Raw genomic sequence first — 23,134 nt, 5'->3', positions numbered from 1 at the left:
GTTTAGTATTTTTTTACTTGTACGAGGCAATGTTCTTTGAGCTCGTATAGGATTTGTAACAATTTTTGTGCCATTTAAAAAAATCTTGATTTTGTAGATCATCAAATTTGGAGAATATATGCCTCATATATTCATCATATTATCATCATGACAATTTTTCATACGTTCACTCGTGCATTGAATAAATTTTTTTTAGATCTTTCTTGAGAATTAACCAGCCTTTCTCGTTCCAAACAAATAAGACACACATTTTGAATAAAAACGTCTTGTCCGACATCAGATTTTCGGAAAGAAACATGCCTTAATCTGATTTTTGACTCAAGTTAGCTGTCAGAGCTGCTGCTGTTTGTTAAATCCATTTCTAGATGGATACAAAATTTTTTTAGCTGTAGTACTAATAAGTAGGTACAATATTGTTAACTTACCAATAGGTTTAATTAATCACTTTTAATTATATAATTAACACAGAAGAACTTTATTATGTCTCACTTAAAATCTCAGTGGATTTCGCGCTAAAACTAAAGCTTATATAGTAAAGAATTTAAAGAAAGAACAGCATCTCAAGGCAAAAACGACCCTAACAACAACCCGGTCAGTAGAGTCGATTAGGGGTTGACTCCCGCATAGAATCTCGCCCTTCCTCGCATCTCTGCGTTCACCACTGTCCGTCGTGACATGCCGTTCGATTTATTTAATTTTTTCTTAAACTAATTATCCAATCAAAATTCCAAAAACACTCCCATGTTCTCTGATGTTTGGTCTATAACGTTTATAGAAAGTCATTTTTTGCTAGACCCAATAGTTTTCGAGATAGAGCGATGTAGACGATTTTAAAAATATGGGTTGTCAGGACAAGTGATTTTATATGAAGGCGCTTCGAATACAACAATGGTTTGACGTATTTTTATAAATTAAAAATAAATATTTCTAATGTCCGGATGGGTATGCAACTTTGAGGAATGAATTTTCGGATATTGCACATTCGAAAAACGACGAAAAAAAAATTGCAGTTTTTTTTTGTAAGGCTCCCCACCGGTCCCCTCCCGCAACGATTTTTGGACGACCAAGTGATTTTGCATAACAAATATATTAGAAACCAAAAAATATGGGTTTTACATTTTAGCAACAAAGTGCCCACGAAAATCTTTTCTAGAAGCCTTTTGCCAGTCCATTTACTCTACTATAAGTCGATATACCGGTTCTGATACTTAATAAATCGTCAAATCCAAATATTCACGGGCTTCTACCAAGTAAGCTATTGCATATTTGAATTACTCATTTATTCACCTGACAAATAACCTGTGTAACAAAAACTGCTATCAATGATTTTCAAAAGGACCATAACAAATTCAATGTTAATATGATACTACCTATTACATGTCGGTTATAATAGACAAGACGAAAACGGCGGGTCCGTTGGGAAAAATATTCCCATGAGATTTTTTTGCATAATCACATTCGTGAGACATCCCAGAATAAGGTTCAAGAAGTCGCCCACGTGAAAAGTGACTCAATTTTTTTTAACAATTTTTTTTAATCAAATTGCAAAAAATCAATATTTTTGGCTCGGACAAATTTTTTTTAGGTTTTTTTGGCCATTCTGGACAAAAAAAGGTCTTATTTTTCTCTAAAGTTGATCTTTTTCGAGTTATAAGTAATTTAAAATTTGAAAAACGCGAAAATGACCCTTTTTAAGGCTTAATAACTCTGTTAAAAATTATTACATATTATGAAAGTTAGAAAGTGACTAAATCAAAATTTAAAGCCTCCGCTACATGATCGTATTGACGCGGCACGCGGCTGTAAATGTGAGTGCAAGTAAGATGCACAAAATGAACTCCCGGAATGGCATCTCTCTCGCACTCAGCATTTACGGCCACCTAACACGTGCATAATATACCGGGCAGTATCTTCGCCCCCGCTAGCGAAATTATTCGATTCGATTTTTTTGCACAAACTTACTCAAAAAGAGGTCCTTATAACATATCGACAGGGCGCCGCCGGGAGGTGCCGTGGTCGAAAAATTGTTTAAAAATTTTTTTTAAACAAATTCACAAAAATAATTTTTTCATTTCTAACAAAATTTTTTTAGAAAAATTATCTTATTCTGAGCAAAGAAGGTCTCGTCATTTTTTTCTAAAATTGATTGTTGTCGAGTTATATGCGATTAAAAATTTGAAAAATGCGAAAATGGCCATTTTCAAGGCTTAATAACTCGATTATACATTATTATTATGAAATTAAAAAAGTCACCGAATCAAGTTTCAAATCCCTTATTCAAGGTCCTGAAGAGATTTTTGTCATTATTTTATTAGAAAGCTGTTATTTTTAATTATGATCAATTAGCGCTATAGTCCAGGATTTATCGTCGCCCCCGTTAATGAATTTATTCCGAGTCCATTTTTTTTGCAGAATCTTACTCAAAACGAGGTCCTTATAACATATCCACATGGTGCCGGGCGGTGACGTGGTCGAAAAATTGTTTAAACAATTTTCTTTTAAACAAATTCACAAAAATAATTTTTTCACTTCGAAAAATTTTTTTTTAGATAATTTGGGACATTCTGAGCAAAAAATGGATTGTTGTCGAATTATACGCGATTTATAATTTTTGAAAAATGCGAAAATGGACATATAACTCGACAACAATCAATTTTAGAGAAAAATCAAAAGAGACCTTTTATGCTCTTCTCCTTCTTTAAGTACCGTGCCCAAATTTAGGCGTGGGTAGCTTCCATAACAATTTGCCGATATCGTTCTCGATCTTGTGCGGCATGTAACAATTGATCTGCTGATAAGCCAGTCCATTGACGAAGATTTCGGAGCCATGAATATTTCCTTCGACCAATTCCTCTTTTTCCGTCGATCTTTCCATTGAGTATTGACTGCAGCATACTGTATCTGCTACCTCTCATTATATGCCCCAGATATTCAGGTTTTCTCTTTTTTATCATCTTCATTAAGTCACCTTCGCCTTGGCCTACTCTGTTTAAGACTTCTCTGTTTGAAATGCGTTGAGCCCAAGATATTCTGAGCATTCTACGATACGACCACATCTCAAAGGCTTCTAACTTGTTCATCATGTTAACCTTCATGATCCAGGTTTCACATCCATATAGTAATACTGGATACACATAACATTTTAGGAACTTTATTCTTAGTTGTAAGTTCAGCTGAGAGTTGCTCAGAATAGATCTAAGTTCATAAATGCTTTCAGAAATAAGTTTTAATTTCTTCATCCGGATTTAGTGTCTCGTTTATCCAACATCCTAGGTATTTAAAATGGTTAACTTCTGTTATTGATTCATCACTGACAATTAGTTGCATAGGGCCGACGTCTTGTTTCCTAACCACAAGTAACTTTGTCTTTGTTGCATTTATGTTAAGTCCGTTATTGGAGCATTCTCTAGTAACTCGATCTATAAGGAGTTGAAGATCTTCGATATTTTCAGCCATGATCGCGGTGTCGTCTGCATATCTGATGTTGTTAATAGTTTCTCCCCCGATTCGAACTCCACATTGTTCTTCCAAGGCTTCATTAAAAACTATTTCTGAGTATACATTAAACAAAGTTGGGGATAACACACAACCCTGTCTGACACCTCTTTGAATGCAAATTTTGTCCGTTTCTTTGCCGTCTACCAGAATAGAAGCTTCTTGATTCCAATATAGATGTTGTAAAAGTCTCAGATCTTTATCATCTATTCCAATCATTTCTAGATATTCAAACAACCTATCATGTTGAACTCTATCAAACGCCTTCTCAATATCTATATTTTTATTAATATCTTTTTTGCTCAGAATAACCCAAATTATCTAAAAAAAGATCGTTCGCAATAAAAAAAAATATTTTTGTGAATTTGTTTAAAAAAAATTGTTTCAACAATTTTTAGACCACGGCACCGCCCGGCACCCTGTGGATATGTTATAAGGACCTCGTTTTGGGTTAGTTTCTGCAAAAAGATGGAATCGGAATAATTTCACTAACGGAGGCGACGATACATCCTGGATTATAGCGCTAATTGTTAATAGTTAAAAATAACAGCTTTCTAATAAAATAATGACAAACATCTCTTCAGGATCTTGAAGAAGGGATTTGGAACTTGATTTGGTGACTTTTTGAATTTCATAATAATAATGTTTAATCGAGTTATTAAGCCTTGAAATGGCCATTTTCGCATTTTTCAAATTTTTAATCGCATATAACTCGACAACAATCAATTTTAGAAAAAAATAACAAGAGACCTTTTTTGCTCAGAATAAGCCAATTTCGTAAAAAAAATTTGTTCGAAATGAAAAATTGTGAATTTGTTTAAAAAAAAATGTTTAAACAATTTTTCGACCACGGCACCGCCCGGCACCCTGTGGATATGTTATAAGGACCTCTTTTTGAGTAAGTTTGTGCAAAAGAATCGAATCGAAATAATTTCGCTAGCGGAGGCGACGATACTGCCCGGTCTATAACGCTCATTATTATTACTTAAAAATAACAGCTTAGTAATAAAATAATGACAAATTTATTCAGGATCTTGTAGGGGGGGCATTAACTTTTAACCGAGTTATTAAGCCTCAAAAGTCGCAATTTTTCATTTTTTTCAATTCTAAATTGATTATAACTCGAAAACGATCAACTTCAGAGAAAAGTTGTAAGAGACCTTTTTTATCCAGAATCGTCCAAAAAACCTACAAAAAATTTACCGGGCCAAGAATATTGATTTTTGCAATTTGATTAAAAAAAATTGTTAAAAATTTGGACCACTTTTCACGTGGGCGACTTCTTGAACCTTATTCTGGGATGTCTCACGAATGTGATTATGCAAAAAAATCTCATGGGAATATTTTTCCCAACGAACCCGCCGTTTTCGCCTTGTCTATAAAGATCTCTGCCGTTTTCCGACTTCCAATCGCCACTTCGTCCGGTTTTTCCATAGGTCTTCTTCTGTCTTTCTTTCTCTCACCTTCTATTCCTTTGTTTTAATTTTTCCTCGTTATACCTCGTTTCCATTTCCTTCTGGTTGCAATTTTACTATTTTTATTGATATGATAACCTTTATTAAAAACCTGCTTTCCTTTTCCAGATTTTGGTCCGGCATTGCAGTGTCAAGTGGTGTTGAAGAACCAAGATTTGTGGAAGAAATTCCATGTCCATGAGACGGAGATGATCATTTCTAAGACTGGAAGGTATGTACAATTATATACTCTTGTAACATTACTATACATATATACTGTTATGATCTGCTTTCTATTACTTTTATATTAATTATTATTTACTTGATCAATTATTTAATTAACGCAAATAATACATAAAAATTAAGAAAGAATCTCAGTGTGCCTTTTTATAATATAAAAAAATGTCTAAACACTCTTATGTTATACTTATCTTCTCTCGTGTTTTCAGTATCTCTTAGTTGATCCTTATCGGGATAAAATAGGAAAAGGAAATAAATAGAAAAATCATAAATAAAAACATACAGTTACCTTTATTATAAAAAGCAATGTTCTGTAAATTTATCAATTAAATTCTGTGGGCATAACTGTCCAAAAAACTTTTACCATATAAATTAATCTAATTCAAACAAATATTTATCGCTTTGTTCTTGATACCATTAATAAACCCAGCTAAACAAACAAATTTGGTATTCGCAAAATTACTTATGCTTTCTATTAAATTTTTGAAATATTGGAATCTTAAATTCGTATGCTTTTACGTAAAAAATTAACTTCTGATTATAAAAAAAAATCTATCACATAGGTTATTGACTGACCTTTTTTATTCACAAACAATCATGTCTCCTCTTGACCCAAACAGCTCCTCCTTGTTGATTATGTTAGGCTACCAATCAAAGCCCTCTCCGTTCTCAGCTAACAATCCAGCAGTATACCAGCAACTATTTCTCCAAAACACAAGCCAGGCTTCCTTTGACCGGGACGCGTTCAATAAACTCCAAATCTCTCTCCTCTATTTCTCTCAACAATAATCTCCTGAGACCCAAGTATCTTTTTTACTTGGTGTCACAAATAACTTTAATAACGATAATTCTTGTAGCTTACTCTCTTGGACTTTACAGAATAAAAGAGGTATTTCTTCTCGATTTGATTTGTCTCTCTTTCCACTTTTCAGCTACTCTCAATTATCAAACACAACCACTAGTACTTGCTTCTGAACTACTCACGAAAACTTTTGACTGCTCCTCTCGGCTGCCGGTAACACAATAATCCCTCTTTCCAAAACTATCTCAACATTCAAACAAAACTTTCCCCATTCCAAATTTCTAAACCAATCAGAAACATTTATCTCCTCCCATTCTTTTTTCATTCGAAAACCCACTCATACCTTTAAAATTATCCCTACCATCATACTAATTACTTTCGGTAAATTCTACAAAATTTGCTCGGGGTTAAACAAAAAATTTAAAATTCCAAACTTTCTTTACCTTAATTTTCTAAGAACTAATTACCTGTGGCTTCCATCTTTCCCGTAATAAACAATCGGTTTAAAATACTAATCCTAAATAACTTTCACTTCACTTTTATTTACAAAAATGTTTTTAATATTCTTCATGGAAAAGTTCATTAAGGAGAAACCATTTTTCATTGAAAGCTAACTTCTAATAAATATTTACAAATCAATATACAGGGTGTATCAAATTTATGTGCCCGCGTTATATTAAAAAAATTAAAATTTTTATTCTATCTTTGATTAATAAATTGAAACACAATAATACCTACTGCACTTATTTATCAATGATGTGATTTAATTACTAATCTTTTTGTGTGTAGACATGAGTATCTGTATTTTCAATGTGCCTCCGTTAAGCTGCCGTTTCATTATTTTTTGTGGTCTTCCCACCAATCATCTTCCTATTAGAGAACCGTCATTAGCTTTAACCAGCATATTATGTCCAGCTCTGACCAGAATGTCAGTATACTGGGCCAGTCGTTCGTTAAGTACCATGGACAAAATTGTATATGCTGTATTCAGAAGAGAAATCCCTCTAAAGTTAGAACGGTCAAGCATGTTTCCTTTTTTGTGCACAAGGCGAACTTTCTTACTGTTATATTAAATTGATATAAAAGTCTCTGAAGCTCATCTTCACTCTCTGCAATAAGTATGGTATCATCTACATAGCATACTATAGAGATTATTTCATTCATAGAAGATTCTGACCAACAGAAAGCTACAGAAATCTGAATTAAATCGATAATTTTTGATAATCTCTTGTCGTTAAGTATATTACGTCAGATGCCCTTCGTTGCTACGAAAAAATACATTCAGTGACATTAATGACAATTAATGTTTTAAAAATTATAAAAGTGATGACTTTCAATCGTCAAATATTTATAAAAACTGTGTGTTTAATGGTACTAATTTGTACTTACATACATAAATTGCAATAAAATTTTGGTTTGAACAGTTTTATTCATGAAATAATCGCAACAAGTTGCACTCGACCTCTGAAATTAATATAGAATTTCAGAGCTCTTGTGCAATTACTACTGATAATATTTGAAGCATTTATCGTGGAGTGGAATTTCACATCTATAGCATGCCTTTGTAGTTTTATTTGAACATACATGACATCTTCTTCATTGAGCACCGGTAATAATTAGATGCGCTGTTGATGTAGACGGAGCAGGAATTATTGCAATATTTTGAGATCCAGTAGAACGGGCTGGGCTGACTTTCCATAATTAGACAATAATGTACGAACTATATGTCTTCTAAATTCTAAGTTGTCATTTTTATATCCAAATTGTCGTGCTAGTATCCAAGCATTAGTTACACAAACATCCAGCATCCATATCCATATTGGGAAGTACCATTTTTTCCACGTATTTTAATTCTATAGTTCGAAATTTTGTTCATCAAGCCGACTCCGCCCATAATTTATCCAATTTATCATGTTCGACCATTTTCGTGGCATCTTCTTTATTTTCTTGGTTCGATGTTGTACATTAAAATCAGATACTTCTTGAAGAACTTCATTCTCTATGCTTTCCTCATCATGCCGAAATTGTACTTCAGCGCAGGCATTAGTTGACCTCTATTTAGTCTATCCGGATCATTATATTTCTCTTCTCCAGAATTCGAATCGGTTAACCAGCCATTATTTTCTGGAGGCAACATATAATATATCATCCGGTATAGCCTCACTATTTTAAAATTTTTCGATTTTCTCCAGAATTTATGCAGTAGATAATATCTTACTAAAAAAATTTCTCATTGTGATATGTCATCTGCCCAATGGGTCGTTAACGACACATCAAAATATAATATTATATTTATGACTGATATCAAATTATTTTCATACTAGTAATATTATAATGTGTTAACACATTTTGTTTTTAACTATATCAAATGAATTTAAATAATAAAATAATTTATTTAAATGTACTTACAAATGTTTGAATAAAGCCGTGCTGCGAACTTTATTCAAGTTCTATTTTGATGTACACCCTACGAACACTACGAGCGAAATAAACGGTTTGCACTAAATAAACTGCTTGCTTGCATATTCAGTGATGAATTGATAAAAAAACGACGACTGTTAAATTTGACATATTTGTTTGAAATATATTTTTGTTAGTTGGGTCGTTAACGACCCGTTAGGCATAAATGGGTTAATTCTGGTCTGTATGTTATTTCTGCTGTATATGTTTTCGATAGTCTTGATGATATCTGATGGTAGGTTTCGTTTTTATAAGAGGTGAATTACGTCATTCAGCTCTAGACGGTCGAACGCCTTTTGTAGATCTATGAAGCAACAGTGCGCCGGGACGTTGTATTCTATTTTGAGTCATTTAGTAGTTGGCGAATATTATATAGATAATTTAGTTCTCCCGGCCTAAAAGAACCATGGCTTGGTTTACTATTCTTTTCCATTATTTTCTGTTTGCTGCTTAATTTTTCCAACTTGCGATTTTAAGTTCTATGTCTTTCTCAAAATGTCTTTTCTATGTCTTTTCATCTTTCACTTAGTTTTTGGCCTACCTTTCTTGTTCTTTCTTCATAATTCTGCCATTAGTATTTTTTTTATATCGGTCTTTTTGATTTAATTATCTCTAAGTTATTCAGTTCTCCATGCATTTTCTCTAGTTCTATATTTGGTCTTTAATACACATTTTCCTGAGAACTTTTCTTACACACATCTTTGGAGCATTACTTGTTCGGATTTGTTCATCGTCCCTGTTTCACTGGCATATAATGCTCTAGAGTTTATCACTGTCTTATATATTATCTTATTTCATTTTTAAGCCCATTCATCATCATCATCATCAATGGCGTTCTTCGCGATTTTTCGTGAGCCTTTACCGCGTTTACTACTGCCTACTAAACCTGTAAAACTATAATATGTTTGGTCCTGTGTCACTATTTCCCATTGTCTCACTCCCATTTTCTAAAGATCTTCTCTGACCGTATCTTTCCACCTATTTCTAGACCGTCCTACAGACCTTCCATCTGACCTTTCCCAAAACACATTGTTTATAACGCGGCTGTAGTTACTGCGTATCGCACGCCCTGCCCAACTGAGCCTACTTGCCTTTCTCTATCTGACTATATTTTCTCTTTCCGAAAAGACTAACTCGTTATTTGTATCTGCGTCTCCATTCGTTTGTCATGCTGTAGCTAGTGGCTACAAGGGTCATATATCATTCGAAGGATTTTACGTTCCCACACCGGCAATTTAATTACTTCTCTTTTTGTTAGGGTCCATGTTTCGCTTCCATACGCGACTACTGGTCGTATTATGGTCTTATATATCTGGATTTTTGTACGCCGTGAGAGAAGTTTTGACTTCATTAGATATAGCATTGCAAAGGATGATCTGTTTCCTGCCATTATCCGCGTTTCGATCTATTTTGATGTCATTGGTGATTGTTGTTCCTACAACCAATCCTCTATTTCTATTGATGATGTCTTCTTCTTCAAATGCAAATCCACTAATGGATGTTGGCGATCACATTTTCCATTAACTCTCTGTTTCTTGCAATGTGTATCAGAGATTGTATGTCGTTAATCCCTGTCCATTGCCTTATGTTTCGGAGCCAGGATATTTTCTTGCGTCCTATTACTCTCTTGCCTTCAATTTTACCCTGGATTATAAGTTGAAGGAACTGGTGTTTTTCGTTTCGCATGATGTGACCCAAATACGTCGTTTTTCTTTTCTTGATGTTTTCGAAAATCTGACGTTCTGGGTTGATTCTTTTAAGGACATCCACATTTGTGTCTTTCGCTGTCCATGGTATCTTTAGGATACGGCGATAAAGCCACATTTCGAAGGCTTCTAATCTGTTTATATCCCTCGTTTTGAGTGTCCAGCCCTCTATGCCATATAGCAGCACCGACCACACGTAGCATTTAGTAAACATTAGTCTCAGTGTAAGGTCGAACTCTGAGCAGGTCAGTATCTTCCTGAATTTTACTAAAGCTTGTCGAGCTTGTTCAATGCGACATTTTAATTCCCTGTCCGATGCCCAGTTTTCAAAAAGCCACGTTCCTAGGTATTTGAATTTGCTCACTCTCTCAATGGACTTAGTATTCAGTGTTATGGTGGAGTTTTCAAATGGATGCAAATTTCTGGAGATGATCATGAATTTGGTCTTTTTGGTATTAATCTCTAATTCCATTCGCTTAACTGTATTCTCCGATTATAGTGACAAGTTGTTGAAGATTTGCTACGTTGTCGCAAATTAAGACAGCATCATCAGCATATCGTATGTTGCTGATCAATACTCCATTCACTTTGATTCCCATCTCTTCATCTTCCAAAGACTCTTGAAATATGGCTTCCGAAGAAAATGTTAAATAAAAGAGGGGAAAGCACACATCCCTGCCAAACACTCCTTCTTATATGTATGGATTTGGATATAGAATTGTCTATTTTTAATTGTGCTGCATGAAACCAGTACAAGTTATCAATGCATCTTATGTCTTTTTGGTCTATATCAAGCTTCTTGAGGATCTGCATTAACTTGTGATGTTGGACACGATCAAACGCTTTCTCGTAGTCTAAAAAGCACAGGAATGCGTCCTTCCTCTGATCGTAACAATTTTGGACCAACACCTGTGTTGCTACTATTGCTTCTCTTGTTCTCAAACCTTGCCTAAACCCAAACTGAGAATCACTGATGTCCCATTCACATTTTTTGTATAATCTTTGATGTAGTATTTTTAAGAATATCTTTAAAGTTTGACTCATCAGGCTAATGAGTCTGTGATCCTCACAACTTTTTGCATTTGCTTTTTTGGGTAGGGGAATAAATGTAGAGAACAACCACTGCTGAAGATAGCAACCAGTTTCATAAATAAAATTAAGTATTTTATGTAGTGCTTAAATTCCCCTTTCATCTAGTAGTTTGAGTATTTCTGAAGGAATTTCATCAGGTCCAGGTGCCTTATTGGTTTTTGAATATAATATTGCCTTTTCTATTTCCTCTTTAGTGATTGAAGGGCCAGTCAGCTGGTCGTCTGTATAAACTTCACTCATGGGTCTTTCGTCATGAAAGAGCTCCTGGATATAGTTTTCCCATATATGAATTTTCCCTTTTTCACCTAGCACTACCTGGTTATCCTGATTAACTATAATCGTTGGTCTTCGTTTTCTGTATATTCCAGCAGTCTCCTTTAAAGTTTTTTATGTAAATTCCGATCGTTGTGCTGTCGTTGTAAATGTTCTAGGTTGATGATTGTTGATATTTAAATTCTTTAACCACATGATCGTTTCTAGTAATATTTTGCCTTATTCGTCGTCGCGTCGTTCTTGTTTTGAGACGACCAAGTATTTTGTTTTTCCTTCATTTATTTTTAGACCGATATTTAGTGCAGCTTATTTTTAAATTTTAAACCCCCTTGTCGTATACAATAACTGGACTCTTCATCTGTTATATTTTGATGACTTATTATCTTTTAGGTAACACAAGGCAATGTTTTAAAAATGTAGAGTTATAAAATAAATACAATGAAACTATGACTACGGTTCAAACATTTTTTTTCTCTGATTTTGGCCTTGGTTTGGTTCAAGCATTCATTCAAACATTAATTGATTCTAAATATATCTCCATTTTCTAAAAATGTAAAACCAGCTTGTCATCTAAGTGGGGTCCTGAAATTGGAACTCCCTATTTCCACGTAGCACAGTTTTTGCGGTACGTTTTTAGAATCCAATAAGTCAAGTGTAGAATAATTGCCTTTAGAATAATAATTGCGATAGCAATGATAAACAAAAATGCTACTTACTTAAAAAAAGTTACTTAAAGTTACATTTTTAAAATTATTTTTATATTTGTAATAGCTTTTCTTCTTCTTCGCCTCTTAAATATCCATTTCTGTCATGTACTTCTATTGGTGGTCAGGTTCTTCATATCTCTTATTAGTACAGTCACTGAAGGTGGATATGAGCAATTACCTCCGATTTCGTTGAACCTCCATCGATTTGTATGAAAATGGGTGAGTGGTTAGAGGATATCTCAAGGAACAAAGGTGACATGGTGCCAACTTGCGCTTTTACCCTGGGGGTGGATGCCGCCCCTCCTCGGGGGTGAAAATTATTTGATTAAAAATAACCCCACAATTCGATAGAGGGACAAATTATAAGAAAAATTTGTAATATAACGTTATTAAAATAAATCAAAACTTTTTGAGTTATTAAAGATCCAAGATTTTAATTTTTCGTGAGAAAAATACATGTTTTTAACCGATTTTTGATAAATATCTCAAAAATGTAAGTTTATTCAAAAAAGTTATTACTATCAAAATTGAGGCTAATAAAAAGTCAAATAAACTCCTTACTAAAAAAATTTTTTTATGTTAACTTAAAGTAAGTTATAGGTAATTAATATATATTTCTTTCGTCGAGTACCCAAATTTAAGTATTCAAGACTTTAAATTTAAATTTAAGTATAAAAATGTATACCATTTTTACTAGCCATTTTTACTACCAATACTAGCATTATTAGTATTACTCCTATAGAGTAACTAGGTCCATTTTCCGCTGGAACTTTACCACGCTGCAGACGGGGGTTGTGAATTGCATAGTGTAGAATTCCTTCCCGTTAGTCTTCACTGCAGCATCCATGTGCTTGCATATTGTAGAAGCCTTGGAGGTTGTCACCAGGAAATGGGCCAATAAAGTTTTTCAATTAAAAATCTTTTAAAAATATTTAATTTACAAATATTTTTATTAGGTTGAAAAACTTAATCTTTTAAATTTAAGTATTCAATACCGGCAAAATGATGTATTTTATAACATAAACTTATTTAACATTTGTCAAAGTTCATAGAACTATCTATCAAATCAGCTCTCGAACAAGTTGATAGCATTAAAATTTATGCACCAAAACTGTTTCAAAATGCACCTTTTAAAAATTTTTCCAAAAAATGTTATTGTTTTTTTGTAAATAACTCAGGTAACTTTTAAGATATCAGGTTCAACTAAATACTAATTAGAAGTTGATTTTAAGGGTTATTAAAATATGTCAAAATTAGTCTTTAAACCCCTCAACTTTTTAACAATAATAGGTTAAATGGCCCCAGTTACATGGTTCTCGCAGCAAAATTGATTAAACTTTTCTATCTCAGTCATTTTTTACTATACGGAAATAATAAGATGGGTAGATTATTTGAAACAGAAAAAACTAGAATTTAGTTATAAATAATTTTTTACGTATATTGTGTATTTTTGGAGTTATTATCAAAAGAAAATGAAAAGTACGATAATTTTAAAAATTCTGATTTCTTTAAATTGTATCTTTTTTTCAAAAATATGCATTCTAAACCGGTAAAAATTGTTGAAATCATTAACTATGTCAACCAAAAAAATCTTGTGAGGATTACTACAAATTTTAGTTTTTGTGGAAATGGCGTATATTTTATTTTTCACTTTCTCTTAAAAAAATCGAAAGGGTTCTCTTATTTTCATCATAACTTGCTTAATTTTGACGCTATTTACTTCTACTGAAGCTCATTTGATAGGTACTCTGAAGTACTTTGACAAGTGTTTAACAATTATATTATATTAAATGCATCGTTTTCCCGTTATGTAAGCTTGAATACTTATATTTAAGTACTTGTCGAAAAAAATATACATTCAATTACCCATAACGCACTTTGAAATAACATTAGTTAAGTTGTTTAAGTCGGGAGTGTATTACATTTTTTATTATCTTTAGTTTTGGTAATAAAAATTTTTTTACAAAAGCTTATAGTTTTTGAGTAGTACGTGAAAAACAGCTTTAAAACATGCATTTTTTTAAGAAAAAATAAAATTTTTGATATTTAGTAACTGAAAAAGTATTGATTTATGTTAATAACTTTATATAACAAGTTTTGCTTAGAAGTTGCCCCTCTACCGATTTCTGGTATTTTTTTTATTAAAGAAAATTCACCCCCGAGAAGCGGTGGCATCCACCCCTAGAATAAAAGCACAAGTTGGCATCATGTCACCTTTGTTCCTTGGAGTATCTTCTAACTACTCACCAATTTTCATGAAAATCGATGAAGGTTCAACGAAATCGGAGGTGAAAACCTTCAGTGACTCCACTATATATATACTGTTATGATCTGCTTTTTATCAATTTTATATTAATTATTATTTATCTGATTAATTATTTAATTAGTTCGTAATATGAAAGGTAAATTGTACATGGGATGATATATTTTAGTTCCTTTCGAGAATTCTTCTTTTAATATTTGGAAAGCCTTCTCTTGTTCTTCTTTCCAATTCCATTTAACACCTTTTTTCAGTAATTTTATCAATGGAATCTCCTTCTGGCTCAAATCAGGAATTAGTTTTTTGAAATAGTTGATCGTACCAAGAAAACTTCTCAATGTTTTTAAATTCGTTGGCCTTGGGTATTCATCTATGAGTTTTATCCGGTCCTCGGCTAAACTAACTGTTTTTGTTTCCAATTTAAAACCCAAATATGTCACTTCTTTTTGAAAAAATTGACATTTTTCAATATTCAATTTTAATCCGGCCTTGTCCAGCTCTTCTAATATAATTTTTATGTGTTTTAAATGACTCGATGTATCTGGTGAAAAAATTAGTAAGTCGTCAATGTAGTGTACTATAAAATCTTCATACCTGTTTAATTTTGTGTGGAGAGCTCTTACCAGTGCTGCACAAGCACTTTGTAACCCAAAAGGCACTACTTTAAATCGGTACACAATACCATCGATCGAAAAAGCGGTGTAGTTTCTACATTTTTCTGCTAAAGGTATCAACCAAAAACTATGTTTTAAGTCAATTTAGAAAAAATATGTGATCCTGTAATTCTCCCAAAAATAGCCTCGATGTTGAGAGGTGATTCATATTGAGATACCGTGTGTTGATTTATATTCCGGGCATCCAAACATAGCCTCAATTCTCCACTGTTTTTTTTAACAATCACGATTGGGTTGATATACGGAGAGTCACATCTCTCTATGATTTGATTTTCTAACATTTCATTGATTTCTCCTTTCACCTCCTGTCGGTACTTATATGGGATGGGGTAAGTTTTCGATCGAAAATTTCCTAAGTCTTTCACCTCAAATGAATGTTCATACTTTTTGGCTACTCTGTTTTCTTCATTTACTAAATTTTCATACTCCCTCAAAATTTCACGCAGTTCCTTCTCCTGTTCTTCTCCACATATCAATTTTATTTCTTTCTCCTCCGATTCTTTACACATGTTTATTGTGTATTCTGCCTCCTCCATTTTGCATACTTCTTCGTCAAATACCACAGTTTCCATGGGATCTTTTTCGCTCTCTTTTTCTAATCTGATCTCTTTTTCTTCTGGGCTCATCTCTTTTTTTGAGGAATCCCAATCTTCATTTTCTTGTGTCAATCTTTCTTCTTCTTTTTCTTCTGTTGGGCTCATCTCTTCTTTTGAGGAATCCCAAGCTTCATTTTCATTTGTCAATCTTTTTTCTTCTTTTTCTTCTTCTGGGCTCATCTCTTTTTTCGAGGAATCCCGAGCTTCATTGTTTTTACTTATCATCTCCTGCTGTCTTTTCTTCTTTTTCTGTCCTTGCTTAATTGCCAAACTCATTTCCACCGTTTGTTTTTTGTCTTTTCTTCTTTTCCATCTAAGATTTTCATCGTGTTATTTTTGAAATCTATCACCACATGTTTTTCTGACAATTTATTCACTCCTACGATCATATCATGCATCATATTTGGCATTATAACACATTGTAGTGCATAAAATTTCTTCCCCAATCGAACCCTTATTCGTATTCCTTAATTTATTGTTGCCAAAGTCCGTTTATTTGCGCCCACTAAATTTACCCTGGGAATTTTGTAAATCAAATTCGTCAAATCAACCTCTTCTATTAATTTCCTGTTAATCAAAGTAATTTCTGAACCAGTATCAATCATAATTTTAATCGGTTTCTCATTTATAAAACCATCTACCAATTTTAAATTAGATCCACTTCCTTTATCATTATTTCCTGCTAATTTAATAAATTCCTTCGGGTGACAAAAAATTCCTGTTTGCTCTTTTGTTTTTAGTGAGCGCTTTCGTGAAAAGACGCTTGCTGTTCTTCTTCGCTTCTTCCGTCGCTTTGTCTCTCATCCTCATATTCATATATTTGCGTGTTGTTTACCGCTCTTCTGTTTTCTCTTTGTCTGTCGGACCCGTATCGGTTTCCACGATTTTCCTGTTCATTCCTTCTATTATCATTTCTGTCCTCTTGATTTGTGCGGGTGTTATTTCTATTCTGGTTTTCTCGATATCTGTCTTCGTTCCATTGCCGATTTCTTTGTTCATAGTTTCCTCTTCCGTTGTCTCTATTTTCGTTTTATCTTCTTGTATAATCTCTCCTCAAGTTCTGTCTTCTATCTCTATAGTCTCGATTTTCGCGTTGTCTATAATTATCTTGCGATCTTCTTATTTCTCGTTCTCTCATTTTTGCTTCCCGTATTGGCAAGAATTGGCACAAACTGTCCATATCTTTGTAGTTTTGTAGTGTTATGTGATCTTCTAAGGTATCTTCAAAATGTCTGGCTATCAGTTCTACTAGCTGTTCGGATGAATAATTGTACTGTAGATGTTTTGCATTATTATATAATTGTAGTGCATATGTTTTCTCTGAAATATTCATTCTATCATGGTACCTCCCATTTTGCAATTCCTTGTTTATTTCTAGCTGCTGTATTTTTCCCCAGAAATAACTCAGGAACTTTTGTTTGAATTTATGCCAATTTTCCAATTCTTCTTCTTTGCTATCGAACCATAAACTCGCCTCATCTTTAATATGGTTCCTTATCGTTTCTTTGGCTGTCTCGAAATTACCCATGTATTTTACTTTCTTTTTTAAATTGTTTATGAAAATTACTGGGTGTAATTTTTTTACATCCCCGCCAAATCTTATTTTCACATCCTCTGTACTATGGATAATCGTTTCCCTTCTTTCTCCGGAATGTTGTTGATTTCTGATATCATCAATTAGTTTTTCATTATTTCGGAATCTTTCTTCCATTTCTTTCTTATCTTCTTGCAAAGCATTTTCAAATTTGCTTTCTAAATTTTCTAGTTCCTTTTTCTGGCAATTGTTTATCTCCTTCATATTGATTTTGATTTCTTTAATCTCTATCTCCTGTTTCTCGCTCTTTTCTGCAATCTCTTCGATTTTTTTAATCATTTCCTTTTTGATACTCTCTATATTTCTGTTGTTTTCTTCTATCGCTTGTTTTGTTTCCTGTTGATTTCCATCCATTTTTTGATCCAATTTTTGTTGTGTTCCATCCATTTTTTGTTGTGTTTCCTTCATGGCTTGTTTTGTTTCTTCTTGATTTTCTTTCATTGTACGTTTTGCTTCATCCATTGCTTGTTTTGTTTCTCTTTGATTGTCATCCATTTTTTGTGCCTGGAGTTGCATCAGTTGTAATAATTCCTATAAAAATCTATTCCTGACAATTCTTGATTTTCTGATGCCATGATTGTTGTTTCGAAAATGTCTTCTTGTTCTATATGTTCTTCTTGTTCGAAATGTTCTTCTTGTTTTTTGTTTTCTTTGCTTTTGCTTCTGGTTGTTATCGACATGTATTTAAAATTTTTCCCCGCCTAATATGAAATTCGAAAATACCTTGTATGCTGTCGAGACGAAAATTTTTCTCTCCCCAAATATAATCAATTTATCCCACAAATTTTTAAATATTTCAAAATTCAAATCAATCAAAAATAAAATAAATATGTAAATTGTACCTAGATAAAAATATTAAGTCAAACAAATATTTCAAAAATTTTAAATATATCAAACTTTTTCCGACGGGCAAATAAATTCTCCTTCACCTGTTTTTCCGTTTCCTATTCCCTTCAAATTCACAACCAGAGATACTTTAATGTCCTACGTTGGCTCACCATGTTGTTATGATCTGCTTTTTATCAATTTTATATTAATTATTATTTATCTGATTAATTATTTAATTGTCGCAAATCATACATAAAAATGAATAAAAAATCTCAGGGTGCCTTTTTATACTATTAAAAAAAAATCTAAATTATCTCACGTTATACCTATCCTCTCTCGTGGGTTCAGTATCTCTTAGTTGATCCTAATCGGGATAAAATAGGGAAAAGAAATAAAGCAAAATATTAAAATAAAAATACAGAATTGTCTTTTATTTATCAAAATCAATACTCTAAAATCTATCAAGTCTAAAAACCTGTGGACACAGATGTCCGAATGAAATTTTTACCACTTAAATTTATTATAGTTAAAAAAATAATTTATCGGTTTGTTCCCGATGACTTTGGTAAAACAAAATTAAACAAACAAATTTATGTATTCGCAAGATTAGCTATACTTCCTATTTACTTTTAGAAATATTGGAATTTTAATTCATATGCTTTTTACTCAAAATTTTAGTTTCCGAACATAAAAATATCTTTCACATAAGTTGACTGACCTTTTGCTTCAATTACTCTGATGTCTTCTCGTGACCCAAAAACAGCTCTCCCTCGTTGACTATGTCAAAGGCTACTCATCAAAGCCCTCTCCGTTCTCTATCTTCAAAACTATCAGCATACCAGCACCAATTATCCAACAAGCCGGGCCTCTTTTGACACGTACTCGATTCAAACAAAACTCCAAAAATTATCTGCTCTCCTTCTCACAATAATACAGAATCAAAGAGGTATTTCGTCTCAATTTGATCTGTCTCTCGTTCCACTTTTCAACACTATTCTCCACTATCAAACAGCCACTGGTACTTGCTAACTATCTATCCACGAAAACGTCGAACTGCTCTTCAGCGATGCCAAAAACATAATGACTTCTTTTTCAAACTCTCTCAATCATCCAATCCACTTTTCCCCTTCCACATTGCCAAGAATCAGAAACATCGACTTTTCCATTCGACTAACAAACAGTCATTTTCAAAATTATTCCGACCATCCTTAATTACTTGCGGGGAAACTCTACAACATTTACTCGGGTTGAAACAAATATTAAAATTCCAAACTTTCTTTTAAAACCACTTTTCTCGGAAATGATAATTACATCCAGTTTTGGATTCTATAGTTTCGGTAGTAAACAAACTTTCTCCATTTTAAACCTAAATACATCATCCTTTTCACTTTAATTATTCACAAAAGTCTTTAGTGGTTCATCGGAAAACTCATTAAAAAAGAAATCCACTTACATCCAAACTAAATTCTAATAAATATTTACAACTCAATATACAGGGTGTATCAAATTTATGTGCCCGCGTTATTTAAAAAAAAAATTAATTTTATTTTCATTTTGCTTTTGATTGATAAATTTGAAAACACAATAATACATGTCTCTCTTTTCACCTATATCACGGATCTGGTCCATCCATATGTTCCTCGGCCTTCCTTTTTTCTTTTGTTTACCATTTTGATTTCAAACACTTTTGTTAGTCTCTTTTGCTCCATTCGCTCTATGTGGCCAAACCACTTCACTTGTTTGCGATCTTCCTCCTTATTAGTTCTTGTTCAAGCTCTCTCCCTAATCTTCATTTTACAATCTTTCAAACTTCGGAACTTCAGCCATTCTTCTCATGTATTTCATCTCAATCGCGTTTATTATTGATTCATGTTTCTTTCTCACAATCCATGTTTCCGCCACATAAGTCATTACTACTTATATTTTACAAATTATAATTTATTGCTTATTGCCATATCCGTATTCCCATCAGTGGCGCACCTAGAATTTTCGTCTGGGGGGGGGGTTTGGCTTGGGCACAGAATTTCTTTTTGTATAGATATTAGATACGTTACATTTTCCTACTATTCTTTATATGCCCTGGGGGGGGGGGGTTTAACCCTCACCCGCCTCCTGGATGCGTCACTGATTCCCATGACCTTATATTTCCCAAATACTCAAAAATAGATATTTGTTCTATTACTTGTTCCTTTACTATTATATTGGTATTCCTTTCTTATTTCTTCAACTTTTTATTATCATCAAGTTTTGTTTTCTACAGATTCATTTTCATTTTTAAATTCTGTGTCTCCTTTTGCCAAATGTATGTTTGTTTTTGCATTTTCTCTACTCTATCTGTGATTAAAACTACATACCTATATTATCAGCTTACAGAAGGGAGTTGATCATTATTGCACCCTACTAGATATTAAAAGTTTCTTGTTTGATCTTTTGTATTTTTTATTAAGGTATCCATGATTAATAAGTAAGCAATAGTAGAGGATTTGGTCCATCTCATTGTTTATTTATTATCAATTCCCTTAACCCATTTAAACGTGCCTGATATTTACCCATTTATTTGTACCTATATCTAGACTTTCTGATATTTACCATTTTTTGGTATATTATATTTACTTTTAAACTAATATTTTCCACATTATTTCTCTGCATTGGTATCGTTTTAAATAATTATTCGCATAATCTACAATCTTCTTCATCAGAATCTGTCAACCTGTAATTCTTAGACCGACTCTGCGATTACTAACGTATCGTCGGTGCATCTGATGATGTTTTTAGGTTTTCCATTGACTTTAATTCGACTTCATATTTCCTAGTGCTTTCTGAACTAGGTTAAAGAGCAGCGGAGAAAGTATATATCCCTGCCTTACCCCTCGTTTTATTTCTGTTTCTTCTGGTAGTTCATTCCCGACCTTTATAGGTGCAACTTGATTAAAGTAAAGGTTTTATATTATTCTACCAATTTTCTTCAGAGGCAATAAAACTTATGTGCTGTTTTTTGTTCCAGTCGGATGTTTCCTTCTCTCCAATTGGAAATCAAGGGTCTGTCTCCAAACAACATATACAGAGTAGTGCTCGAGATGGAACCAGTTTGCAGAAACCGCTTCAAGTACTCAGCATCAGGTGGTTGGTTACCGTCTGGATCAGAAGAGGCAATTAGCACAGAGCGATTCTACATTCACCCGGATTCCCCTGCCCGAGGCGAATTTTGGATGGGACAAACACTTTCCTTCGACAGAGTGAAGCTGACCAACACTTTCGCTCCTCTACTTGGACAAGTGGTATTATCTTCGATGCATAAGTACCAGCCCAAGATAATCATAACCCAGCTCAATGATGTATGTGAGATGAGTTGGGCACCTAAAGCTATTCTTCGATTTTCTGAAACTCAGTTTATTGCTGTAACCGCTTATCAAAACGAGAAGATCACCCAACTAAAGATCAAATATAATCCCTTCGCTAAAGGATTTAGAGAAAATGGCCAGGCCAAATATAAGAGAAAGCAAGCTAGAGCAGCAAAGATTGTAAATGTAAGCGATGACGAGGAAGAAATCGTAGTCGTCGATAGTACAGTTGCTTCTACTACAAATGATAGACTCTCAGAATCATCCGAATCATCTACTTCTACCATTTCTTGTTCAACAGAATCACAACCACGTGTGGAAACATCTGCTAACCAAGATGACAGTGCTTGTGATATACTATCTCGTCCAGTTGCTACATCAACGCCATACCCAGTTGTGACACCATTTGTATACAGACCTGTTGTACATCCACGCCCAATGTACCGCTATAAATTTACCGAGGAAGAAGAAGAAATCGTAGTCGTCGATAGTACAGTTGCTTCTACTACAAACGACAGACTCTCAGAATCATCCCAATCATCCACTTCTACCGTTTCTTGTTTAACAGAATCACAACCACGTGTGGAAACATGTACTGACCAAGATGACAGTGCTTGTGATATACTAGCTCGTCCAGTTGCTACATCAACGCCATACCCAGTTGTGGCACCATTTGTATACAGACCTGTTGTAGATCCACGCCCAATGTACCGCTATAAGTTTTACCAACCTTATCCAGCTTATATGCCTTCTACGTCTGCTATGTCTGCTATGCCTCCGATGCTGCCTATGCCACCTATGCCTCCTATGCCTCCTATGCCTCCTATTTCCCCTATGCTACCTATGCCCCCTATGCCACCTATGCCTCCTATGCCTACTATGTGGTCGTCGAATTCTGTTTGGAATCCACCAATGATGTCATTTGCAGGGATCCAGGTTCCACTAAATATTATATCTCCATCGACATCAGCGTCATATCCTTCACCGACGTACCCTGATCCAATTCAACCTGAAGCAACGTATTTTGAGTCAAGCCTCGCAGAGTCATCAAGTCAACTTACACCAAGTGAATATGGATCATCAAGTCGATATAATGTAAGTCAATCAGATGAAGAAAGTCAGCTTGACTTAAGTAATCAATCCATGGAAGTTGAAGTAAGTCATTCTGAACGAGCGAGAACACCTGAACTACGTCCTTTTGGAGTGAGTCAACTTGAAGCAAGTCATTCTGCAACGTGGCAACCTGCACCAAGTCATTATAGAGTGAGACAACTTGAAGAAAATAATGCTGCAGTGAGGCAACCTCAGAGAAAGCTAACGGACTTTTCGATACGCGCCGTTACTGGTTGAGAGTAAAAACTTTTTTTCTTTGTGATTTTTAATCAGTAATCAGAATCGTACTTCTACACGTACATTCAGTGTTTTTAATAAAATGCCATAAGTTAAGGAACTATAAATGAAACGTTTGTACGATTCTTTAGATATTACTAATTTTGTTCCTTAAAATATTGAGTACATACAATTCTACATTTATAGTACCTTACGTTGTAGTTTTTTATTTTGTGTCGTTTAACGTAATTTTACTTAAGACTAATCTCAGTTTTAACTTTTT

General features: G+C 33.7%; 1 protein-coding gene across 1 annotated transcript; it reads left to right on the top strand.

The window, feature by feature from the left end:
• Nucleotides 1-938: 938 nt before the first annotated feature.
• Nucleotides 939-22,872, top strand: LOC114329246 (T-box transcription factor TBX6-like). The gene is made up of 4 exons (XM_050651940.1): nt 939-942; nt 5,079-5,181; nt 21,186-22,222; nt 22,451-22,872. Exons 1-4 carry the CDS (start codon nt 939-941, stop codon nt 22,870-22,872), a joined length of 1,566 nt encoding a protein of 521 aa, XP_050507897.1.
• Nucleotides 22,873-23,134: the final 262 nt, after the last annotated feature.

Source organism: Diabrotica virgifera, chromosome 5 (genome assembly GCF_917563875.1).
Source record: "Diabrotica virgifera virgifera chromosome 5, PGI_DIABVI_V3a".
Taxonomy (NCBI): Eukaryota; Metazoa; Arthropoda; class Insecta; order Coleoptera; family Chrysomelidae; genus Diabrotica; species Diabrotica virgifera.
This window is presented reverse-complemented; position numbering and strand designations above follow the sequence as displayed.

Bases quoted from the DNA above. Each gene is read 5' to 3' on its own strand.
- LOC114329246 (XM_050651940.1), top strand. The intron at 5,182-21,185 runs GTATGTACAATT...TTTTTGTTCCAG, and splicing joins ATCATTTCTAAGACTGGAAG to TCGGATGTTTCCTTCTCTCC. The intron at 22,223-22,450 runs GCCCAATGTACC...TGTCATTTGCAG, and splicing joins CAGACCTGTTGTAGATCCAC to GGATCCAGGTTCCACTAAAT.